The sequence below is a fragment of the Nicotiana tabacum genome, chromosome 17 (assembly GCF_000715075.1).
Source record: "Nicotiana tabacum cultivar K326 chromosome 17, ASM71507v2, whole genome shotgun sequence".
NCBI lineage: Eukaryota > Viridiplantae > Streptophyta > Magnoliopsida > Solanales > Solanaceae > Nicotiana > Nicotiana tabacum.
This window is the reverse complement of record NC_134096.1, coordinates 103,459,557-103,471,424: the sequence shown is the minus strand read 5'-3', so window position 1 is coordinate 103,471,424 and position 11,868 is coordinate 103,459,557. Positions and strand designations below refer to the sequence as shown.

Sequence of the window (11,868 nt, the reverse complement as noted above, 5' to 3'; positions counted from 1 at the left end):
GAAGTGATATTAGTTCCTGATCTTCGTTTTTTCTAATAATTTATTATTATAACTCCTTTTATCCTAAGAATGTCATATTTTTATATTTAGTAATAATTTATTTTTAAACTTCTCATTTTAGTGAAATAATTTATAACCACAAAATGTCTAAGACACGTATCAAAAGACAAGTTTTAAAAGTTTTATTTATTTCTTAAACTCCATAATGTTATAACCATATATATATATATATATATATATATATATATATATATATATATATATATATATATATATATATCAATCAAATTGGGATCGAACATTGAACGGATTGAGCCAACTCTTGATCATTACGGGGATACAACTTTTACAAAAATAGGCTATTCAAGCTTCTGATTCAAGTGAAGGGGATTCAATCTTTGTATTATCATGCATTTTATATAACAAGTAAATTTTTTGAGGAAGGTATGACCCCTTGCTTTAATGCGGCTCCGCTTTTATGCATAGTATCAATCAGAAAGTTAGTTAGCTTGTGTAGACTTTCATCTTTTAAATTAAGCTAGTAACACAGCAGATGAGTGGGAATTAGGTCAATTTGCTTTACTTATCTAACAAACCTTACAATACCATCACTTGAAATGTTACATTTTGTCAGATGTAAGGTGCACTCTTACATAAAAGTACTGAGAAAATTTGACCTAATAAGGATGCACTTGGATCCTGAAACAACATCTTAGACATACAGTGGGACCATAGTATGAAATTTACGTGTCTTTGCTCTGACCAAAAAAGTTTAATGTTAGTGGAAAAATGGTAAAAAGGTGGAAACTAAAAAGAGGAGATAGAATCTGAATCACTCAATTTTAATCAGTACGAGTGAACAAGAACTAGTACTAACAAAAAACAAATTTAAAAAATTGAATGGTATAAAATGTCTCAAAAAATATAGGAGTGTAATTTAAACAAGGAAAAGCTGCTAAATTCTATTGAGATCAGCAGCAAGAAGACGGTCTCGTATTGTAAGTTGATTTGAGTGGCCATTGTTACTTTCTTTCAACTGATGTTGATATGTTAAAAACCTTCTTCAACTAATTGGAGGCTTCTTTCAATATTAACAGGTCGGTTGTTTAATTCCCCTGTAGCTTTCATTGTTCTGGTTTGTTGCTTTATAGTTTATAATATTAAAGATTTGAAGACTCTTGCCTTTTCCAAACAGTTTCTACGTGTACCAAAGTTAGAAAGCGAGCTTATTATAATCTAATTGACTATATATAGAAAGCTCCCATTACCTGAAAAAAGTGTGAAGTATTTTCTCATTTGCAAGTTTTTTCTATTCGTGCTTTCAATAATTTTTTAAAGATCCTTTTGTTGTGCTGTTGCTGATTTGATTCTTGGTACTGGGATATGTTTTAATTACAAAGTTTGAATTTTTATACTTTTGAGTGGTCGTAACTGTATCACCAGTATAAATGATAAGTATTTGGTTTATCTCATTGTGCAGAAACCCAGAAAGAACAACAGGTTTTGCTTCTTGTTGATGAGTGCATTTACCTCTGCTTGTGTAAGGCAAAGTCGGTTCACTTTCTTATATGCGATTTTTATAATCGTGGATATTGCTTGAAATTAGTGGATAGACTCTAGTGGATATCTACAAGTATTGGTTTTTTGATAAAATAGGCTGAGGTGAGAAGGTAACATAAAGGAAAGACAAAAACTTGGGAATTGTTTTACACCACAGAGGTTTCTTGTTTCATGAGCATGTCTGTTGCTTTGTTGTGGATTGTTTCTCCCAATTCCGAGGTCTCAAATGGGACAGGATTCTTGGATTCAGTCCGAGATGGAAACCGCGTCTTTGTATCATCCAGGTTCCTAGCTCGAGGTAGGAATTTGATGTGGAATGGGAGAATCAAGAAAGGCGGGAGACGACAAAGGTGGAATTTTGGCTCTTTAATTGCAGATTCAAGATATGCATGCTTGGGAGGATCAAGAACTGAAAATGGAAGCACTTTCTCTGTACAGTCCAGTTTGGTGGCTAGCCCAGCTGGAGAAATGACTGTGTCATCAGAGAAAAAGGTGTATGATGTGGTATTAAAGCAGGCAGCTTTAGTGAAGAGGCAGCTGAGATCTACCGATGATTTAGAAGTGAAGCCGGATATTGTTGTTCCAGGGAATTTGGGCTTGTTGAGTGAAGCATATGATCGTTGTGGCGAAGTATGTGCAGAGTATGCAAAGACATTTTACTTAGGTCAGTCTCAGCCTCTTTTATCTTTAGTTTACAAATTCTTGGTTAAGGGACCAATTGATGAAAACAAAATTTGATCTTTATTTTGGTACTTATTCAGGAACCAAGCTAATGACCCCAGAGAGAAGAAGAGCTATCTGGGCAATATATGGTGTGTATATCTGTGCTTAACTGGGGACATAAAAAGGAATATTATAGGTGCATGTGCGCTCTACTAGTTTCTGAGGCATTATTATATGCATAAAGAGAAGAGGTCTAATTTCTCATACCATATACAAGAGTCAAAATGAGTGGAAGAAGTGCAAAAATTATTAGACAGGATTCAGGGAAGTGTAACATGCTTTTACTGTTAGTTTTATCAAACTTTCTTGGGAATCTTTGACATAATTTCTACTTTTGGCTGGCCGGAGGTTACACTCTTTGTGTAAAAACAATCTTATGTTCTTTATACAGTCCAAAAGGGTAAAGAGAGTAGACTTCAGATAATTTAAAACTGGTGATCTGATTGTTTCTCTTTCCCATTTTGTTTGGCAGTCTTCAAAATATAGTGTCACACTTTGTGATATATCTGGTACTTGTAATACTTTCAAATATTCTGCTTCCAAGAAGTACTAAATTGACACTTTGTGAATAGTCAATTATGGCAAACTCTTGGTGAATTGACAGCAATTTTGTATTAGTGCATGTATAAAGAAATTTTCATCTGAAGAAAGCTTCTTGTTGTGTTGTTTTTAAACAGTGTGGTGCAGGAGAACGGATGAGCTTGTTGATGGCCCTAATGCATCCCACATAACTCCGCAAGCTTTAGATAGGTGGGAGACCAGGCTGGAAGATATTTTCAGTGGGCGGCCATTTGATATGCTTGATGCTGCTTTATCCGATACTGTCTCCAGATTTCCTGTTGATATTCAGGTTACTATTTCTTTTGATCATCTGTATCCTCTCCTGTGTCAGAATTCTACTCTTTTCTGCAACTACTCCGTCTTTTAAGCATATTTTTCTAGTAATTCCATCAAATTTGATTATTAGGAATTCGTTTACCTTTACTGTCATTGGCATATATGTGAGGATTCAGGTTGTGTTCTTATTCTGTATTCATCAGTCCTCGATAACCCCTCTATCCTATGTGTGTTTTGTGTTCAATAACCTCTCTTATATCCTATTTGTGGTTTTAAGATTCAGAAAGGGTTCATGTTGCATTTGAAGTAATTTACACTTCAAAATAAAACACTTGTCATGATAGCTTCTCTTAGGTTACTGTATTCGGAATATGGTCTTCATTCACATAATTCAAGGAAGTCGTTTGCTTGCAGCCATTCAGAGATATGATTGAAGGAATGCGTATGGACTTGTGGAAATCCAGATACAAAACTTTCGATGAGCTATATCTCTATTGTTACTATGTTGCTGGTACTGTAGGATTGATGAGTGTTCCAGTTATGGGTATTGCACCTGAATCAAAGGCAACAACAGAGAGTGTATATAATGCTGCTTTGGCTTTAGGGCTTGCAAATCAACTAACCAATATACTCAGAGATGTAGGAGAAGAGTAAGCATGAAACTACATTTAATGCACATTGAACATGCCAAAAAAGGTCAAAAGAGTTGGGAAAAGCTCTGTGGCTAATCATCTCTTAGTATAGCTACACTAAGTGCTTAAAATTTGGTTCTATTCTTACATATTTCCTTTTGTTATACAGTGCCAGAAGAGGAAGAGTATACTTGCCTCAAGATGAATTAGCACAGGCAGGGCTCTCCGACGAAGACATATTTGCTGGAAGAGTGACTGATAAGTGGAGGAACTTTATGAAGAAACAAATTCAGAGGGCGAGGAAATTCTTTGATGAGTCAGAGAAAGGTGTCACAGAACTGGACTCTGCTAGTAGATGGCCTGTAAGTAGTCTTAAGATTACAATTGATCGCTTGTATCCAGTAGTTTTTCTTCCTATTTTTTTACCTGCTAGCTAGGAGATATGGTTGTGAGAAAAAATCAGTATGAACTCAGTTTTCTATCGAAAAACCATACACTGATAGGCATTGATAGGTATCATAGTTTCCAATTTTCAACAGCATTCTCTTGTGGTGTTGTATCATGCTTGTTAAATCCTCTAGTTGTGCTCATATCTTCTCTATTATGTTCTGCTTATATTCCTACACCACAGAGGAAAGAGAGCTTGATCGACGTACCTATGCATTGATGGTCTAAATTTGCATTGAGCTTATATTCTGAATCTATATTCTACTGTACTTAGTATGGCATTGAGCTGTTTTTTTTGTCGTTGCAGGTGTTAACAGCGCTGCTGTTGTATCGCAAGATATTGGACGAGATTGAAGCCAACGACTACAACAACTTCACAAGGAGGGCTTATGTTAGCAAGCCAAAGAAGCTTCTCACCTTGCCCATTGCTTATGCAAAATCTCTTGTGCCCCCTAATAGAACTTCCTCTCCACTAGCAAAGACATGAATGAAGTAGTTGAGTCAATGAGTATTATACACTAAAGAAACTCAGGTACTTGTAAATGAGATATCTTTTGCTAAATGTGTATCATCAAAAGTAGATTGTAAATTCAATATGACAATTTCTTGGTAGAATGTTTCTCCACACTCATCAAACCCTCAAGGGTGAAAATTATTTTAGTTCATGTAAAGAATTAACTTCTTTCACTGTGTACCTATATTCTTCTTCTTTCAATTTTTTTTTAAAAGATCAAAGATGGGTCCATGAGCAGGGGAAGTGAATATTGTATGTCTATCTGTACATTCAAGAGATACATTTGTTGGTGTTTGGCTCAAAATAGTGTGATTCGGAAATGGAGGGAAAAATAAATTTTTGAATTTTCCTCCTTTACCAAGGAACATTGTCCCATATTGGAGAAGAATATCTCATTTATCGGGTATATATATAAATGCACTTATTCTAACTTTTAAAGAGTTAGAGAAGAAGCCAAACCTCGTGTCATTGTCATTGTCGCTCGGCTTCTTGAAGTGGCCATATGCTTTTGCCATTTGGTTCAAGAAGTAAACATTTTTCTTTTTCACGGATTAGTAAATAGAGTAGCAAAGTAGTTGAGACTCTGTTGATGCTTTTTGCTCAATCCTACATTCCATGTATAGGTTGGACAGCTTTCTCAGTTTGCATATTAACTTGTCAGTTTAACTGGTGGAATTGCTCAATTTTCTACGATGAAACTCATTATATATATTGATAAGCAGAGATTTTGGGATTCTAAATCCCAAATCTTCCAAGATCATGGCTTTTAGTAATTCAGGTCCCTTTTGCTTTTTATTGTTTTACCCTTGTTTCATACATATGAATAGCACTTCACAATTCACATACTACAAGCGCCGCACTTGGTAAGTTGGTAGTATCTATAGTTCAATTTCATTGTTTCTATTTTTTTTTCCGACTTTGAAAATGTACATCGACTTTAACTAAAATGAATTAAATAATTGCGTGGTTACTAACTCCCTATTTCTTTGACGGTCTATATTCGTGTGATTCAATAAAAGTTTAACATTGCATTATTTTTTTGGAATTCTTTCTAAAAATGAGTTGTCTCTTTATGTTTACAGTTGATAACGGCAGAGATCGATCGACAAGAAAATCTTACTCCCATCCGTTTAATTTAAATGAGATAGTTTGACTTGACACAAAGTTTAAGAAAGAAATTTTTTTTTTTAAAACATGTGATCCTAAAAGTTTAAGAGGTAAAAACTTTGTAGTTCCATAATATTTGTTTGCTTGTAAAAGCTTCCCATTAAGAGTAAAATGGGTAAAATGAAAAGTTCAAAGTTAAATTATTTCTAAATATAGAAATGTGTCATTCTTTTTATAATACTTCGTAAATTCAGATTAGGTGTGGACGTGTTAAATGAGTATTAATGTGACATCTTAGACATATAAAGTCCTATCGGGATGAGTATGGGTGGAAATAGTTGTTTTGAAATCAAGACTGAGAGTGAGGTGCATAAGATTCGATAAAATCGAATAAGTTTATGGAAGGTCTGTATTTAAGCACGATTCCATGAAATTCTGTTAGGAATTTGAGAAACCTCAAGACATGAAAGTGGTAGCCCTTTGAAATACCTTTTCAATGATATATTGTGGAGCCCGAATGGATTTCTGTACAAACAGTTATGTACGTTTTACTAGACAACGTGCAGTCTGTGCGCTCATGTGTGCGCCCGACTGTTCCCATGCGCGGCCGCACACTTATGGCAGTACCACTGCCTTTGATGTGCGTTTAGGTGCGCTGTTGGTCCTTGGGGAGTGCGACCGACGCTCAACCGAGATACCCCGGTCAAGCAAGCCTTTACAATACCTTCTACCCAACTCGCCCATAAATAAAGAGAAGATACATTTATATCATTAATTAAATATTGAGTGGATTTCATGAACAATGCCAATTCCATTACCATTAGTCACTTCATTTTATAGTCTCAAAATACATACACAATCATAGTTAAAGTGCAACAAGTGATTCAAATACAACAAGGCTACTTTGACTTTTCCAACACCCATATATAACCCACATTGTGTCTACGGAGCCTCTACGAATACAAAATTATATGATAACTCCGGCAACAAGGTCCCGACTATACCTCAAAATATAATACACATGGGACAAAAGATACACGACCCCGAATGAAGCGGGGCTCACCAAATCTGCTGAGAAGAGAGTGTATTGCTATCAACGATCAATGCCACCTGCTGCGGAACTACTTGCATCCATTAAAGATGCAGCGCCCCTGAAAAATGGACGTTAATACATATGGAATAGTACTAGTATGTAAGACTAAACAACCTCTCGTTAGAACGAATGATAGCACAAGGAAGGACAATCATAAATCAATGGAAGCCTCAGACAATACTAAAACATCAAATTAGGAGCAAGATAAGTGTCAAGTAAATTTTTATTATTTTAGGTTGGGAGATCTTAGAACCAATATACCACCGTAATTTTAGTACGGAGTCCGATCACGGCCCGATCGGCTAGGCCGTCTCATCCAAAGACATCAACCACAATCACAATCATTATCATAATTTCAATCAATATCTCAATCACAATTTCAAGCACAATCACTACCTTGTGTGTGGCATGGCGTCCGATCACGACCCGACCATCTAGGTCGTCTCACCACAATGCCGTGTGGATCGATATCACCCTTTTCTAAAAATCATCTCATCCCAATAAAGGGAAATATTCTCTTCACATCAATCACATCCCAATAAAGGGGTACAATCACGATTCACTCCTACACCGGTACATGTAGTTTCGGGGTTAGGTTATTTCAACCTACCCTTCCTCGGTGACCAACGATATGTAAGACCCGGTAAAAAAATATTTCGTAAAAGAATTTAAGGTTTCGTAGTGACGAGGTAGGCTTATGTGTTTGATGATTGTAGAAATTCTTCGCGGCTCGCAAGCTCGCCGCGATACGAACTTTTTGGATTGAAGAATACACTGAGGAGTTGATAGAAAGTTTTGGAAAGAGAAGACGATTTTGCGGTCATGTTTGCCACCGCTGAACAGGTTTGTGGGCCGCATATCCATCACATAGTTGAGCAGAAAGATTATTGAATTTGAAGGTCATTTCTGCGGTCCATTATGGGATCGCATATTCACTTCGCATACCGCATTTCAGTCGCAGACTTGGCATGAGAAAATCTGGAAGATAATTCTGCGGTCTAGTCCGCGGTCGCAAAATAGGTCAGCGGATGTCGCATACTAGTTCAGACAGGTCCAATTTTTGGGCACTATTTTCGCGGCCCATTTTGCGGGCCGCATATCGATTATGCGGTATGGTCTGCAGCCGCAGACCCAGTTTCAGCAAGTTTAAGTTTTGGAAATTTTACCCGATCCCATTTTTATAAAAAGGCTTTGGGGGTCATTTTTAAGAGTTTCATCTGATATTTTTAGAGAGAGGTGAGAGTATCTTAGAGAGAGAAAGAGAAGACCTAGCCATTTTGTTCATCAATTCTTGCTCAAGGCTTGAAGATTTCGCAAGGACAACTCACAAGGTCTTCATCTAAGAGGTAAGGTTCCCTCATCTAAGAGGTAAGGTTCCATACCCTAGTTTTTAATTTCGAATTTGGGGTGGAAGATGGTTAATGAAAAGTATGAATCTTGGGTGTGAGAGTGTTATTTATGTATGTATGTATGTACTATCAAGGGTTATGGAAAGATCATTGAACTAGTATGGGTGAACTCTTGGTGTTGAGTTGGTTTTGGGGTGAAGGAAATCTTGTAGAAGGACCTTGCAATTAATTTGCACACCTAGTGTTTGATAAAATGCTCAAATGAGCTGAAACCATGAATATCTTCCTAATTTGTGTACAATTCTGTTATGTCTCAAAATAGATCGGGATTGCTAGGATTTCCGGAATGTTGTAGTAACTTAAGGAAAGCTCAAACTAGGTATGTAGGCTAAACTCCTCTCTTAGAATTGAATCCCACGGTATTCATGTAATTTATGTAAGTCCCGAGTAAGCTATTCCGAATAAGCTTGTGTTGAAAGATATATGTTCAATATGTATCCCAAATGCTTTTACCATGTTATGTTATCATTTGAGAATGTGTTCAAAGTATGGGTTGTACATTAAAAATGTTTCGACTTCAAATCAATTTCAAACGAAGGCTATTATGCCAAATTTTGTGAAAAATCTCTATGTGCCTAAGACTCTTAATTGCTCACATGTGTACTAAAAACCTTGATTTGAAACGCCTTATTGTTGTTGATGATGATGATGTTTGAAAGTGAAAGAAGCGAGTATGAGATGTAGAAATATGGCCATCGTGCCAAGAATGAGAATTACATTTGTGGCCAATAGTGCCAATAAAATGAAAGAATGTGTGAAAGATTATGAGATGAGTTTTTACTCCTTTATATAATAATGTTATTAATGTCCTATGATCACCCATGGCTAGTACACATAAGTGATAGTATGAACATGAACTGTGGCCGCTTGCCAAAATAATGAATGTAAATGACTTCGATGTTAAGTCCCCAAGAATCATGAACTTAGCTAATGACCTTAAGTTGACAAGAGGGTATATAATGAAGTGAAAGAGAGATGTCCTATGCTAAATGATGATAAATCTTATGAAAACGAATTTGGGCCATGTGCCATTGAAATTGACTTATTGATTCACCATACATGTGCTAATGTAATGAGGTATGTTTCTCCATGATGAGCAAGAACATGAAGTGTTCCAATGATCCGGGAACTTACGACCTTAAAAGTAGCATTAGTTATGTCGCTTGAGATTATATATGGTTATGTGCACAATGATGTATATGGAATCCTATGGATGGTCTATGAAAAGCATAGGTGTATTGTATATGTGATCCTATGGACGGTCTATGAAACACATATGTGTATTGTATTATGAACCCTATGAACGGTCTATGAAACGCATAGGTGTATAATATGAACGAATCCCTATGGACGGTCTATGAAATGCATAGGTATATGATATAAATGAAACCCTATGGACGGTCTATGAAATGCGTAGGTGTGTAATATAACATGTGAACCCTATGGACGGTCTATGAAATGCATAGGCAGAATGAACAATAGGTGCCACTTTCATTGGCCTTGTTTATACATGTTGTTTCAATTACATTATATTATGTATTCCTCGTATAGCTCATATGGCTTGGTTGATCCTAAAAGAAGTTTAGAATGATGCAAGTATAAATAGATTTGAAATTTGATTCTATGGGATGTTTCGTAGTCTCTTGATGTACTTTAATTACCTCTTATTTGAGTTACCGTATTTTCATATGTTGTTCTGTCTTCCTTACGTACGAGTACTATTCCACATGTACTCACGTCTCTTTTGATGGGGGCGCTGCATCTTTTAATGGATACAGGTGGTTCCATAGCAGGCGACATCGATCAATGATAGCAGTACATCCTCCTCTCAATTGACGTGGTGAGCCCCACTTCATATCGAGGCCATGTATCTTTTTGTTTCTCATGTATTGTGTTTGAGGTATAGCCGGGGCCTTGTTGCCGGCACTATCCTAGTACTCTTTTGTACCCGTTAGAGGCTCCGTAGACATAGTGTGGGTTGTACGTTGGTATTGGGAAGGTCAAACTAATGATGTTGTAATTGTATCACATGTTCCACTTTTAAACTATGGATGTGTAATGTAACACTTTGGGGGCTTATAAATGAAGTAACTAATAGTAATGGATCAATGTTGTATACATGATCTCCTTATTGTCTGTTAATGAAAATATATCTTCTCGTTATTCATGGGTGAGTTTGGGTAGAAGAAAATCTAGCAGGCTTGCTCGGCAGGGTTATCCCAGTTGAGCGCCGGTCGCGCTCCCCGAGACCGGGCGTGACACGATACTCCCAGGGTGTTTATTTATTTAAAGGGTTGACAACTCTTTTCATTATCTTATACATGTCATTCAGTTCATTGGCACCGATGACCATAACACAGTGTCACTCTTGGCACGTTGGCCGTATTTCATACTTCATAATAATCTCTTTCACTTTCAACATTATCACTGATCATCAACAACAGAGCATTTATATTCAAGACTTTAAGTCTACATATTGAGCAAATAAGATTGTTAAACACATTGAGATTTCTTACACAATTTGACATAGTAGCTTTCATTTGAATCACAACTTAAAGATATAACATTTGGATATGCAACCCATGCTTCGAGCACATTTTCAAATAGAATATACATAACAAGAACATTGGAATACATATTGAACATATATCTTTCGACACAAGGCTTATTCGGAATAATCAATTCATAACAAACAACTCGGGACTTACAAGGAGATTATGTGGTTCAATTTAAAGAGATGAGTTTAGCCAACATACCTCGCCTTGAGCTTTTTAAATTACTACAATGTCCCGGAATTCTTAGCCTCTTCGATCTATTTAGAAATATAGCAAAATTAAATACAAATTAGGAGAGAGTTTATAGTTCCAGCTCATTTGAGCATTTTAGCAAATACTAGGTGGGTATTATGATTTCAAGGTTCTCATATGGTGGATTCCTCCATATCACTACCCAATGTCTAACCAATTTAGCTCAACATTCTTCCCCCAACCCTTGATAGTACATGAATGCATAATGGACAACTCCTACACCCAAGAATTGCTTTTCTCATTACCTATTTTCAGTAAAATCATGAAATTGAGGGCTAGGGAGTAGAATCTTACCTCTAGGATGAAGACCTAGTGAATTTTCTTGTGAATTCTTCAACTTTGAGCAAGAGTTAATGATCAATAAGCTTAGGAACTTCCCCTCTCACTCTATGGTAATCCCTATCTCTAGAAATATCAGATTTTTGCTTCAAAAGTGGCCCTTTACTTTAATATATCGAAATAGGGCCGAATAAAAAATTTAGAAAAATGAAGCCCTGATGCAGATATGCGGCCGTATATGCGACCGCATAACGCTTATGCTGTCTGCAAAATGGACCACATAATAGCCCTCCGAAACTGGGCACTCCTGTCTCACTCTGCGACTGGTCTGCGGTCGTATAATATGCCACAGAACTTCCCTTCGGAAATTTTATGTTGGATCTGCGATGGGTTGTGCGGCCCGTGAAATGATTATACGGCCACATAATGGACCGCGTAATGGTCCAAAAATTTTGCCCAA

General features: G+C 36.6%; 1 protein-coding gene across 5 annotated transcripts; it reads left to right on the top strand.

Moving 5' to 3' along the window:
* Positions 1-272: 272 nt before the first annotated feature.
* Positions 273-4,934, top strand: LOC107772713 (phytoene synthase 2, chloroplastic-like). Of its 5 annotated transcripts, none has more exons than XM_075233708.1 (7): positions 273-444; positions 1,481-2,224; positions 2,322-2,372; positions 2,961-3,133; positions 3,535-3,770; positions 3,922-4,114; positions 4,507-4,934. In XM_075233708.1, the coding sequence occupies exons 2-7, from the start codon at positions 1,732-1,734 to the stop codon at positions 4,684-4,686; spliced, it is 1,326 nt and encodes a 441-aa protein (XP_075089809.1). In that variant the 5' UTR covers positions 273-444; positions 1,481-1,731; the 3' UTR covers positions 4,687-4,934. The 5 variants fall into 5 exon arrangements, with proteins under 5 accessions (XP_075089809.1, XP_075089808.1, XP_075089810.1 ...); XM_075233707.1 differs by having other exon boundaries at positions 313-1,097; XM_075233709.1 differs by lacking the exon at positions 273-444 and adding an exon at positions 1,118-1,373.
* The last annotated feature ends 6,934 nt before the right edge of the window (positions 4,935-11,868 follow it).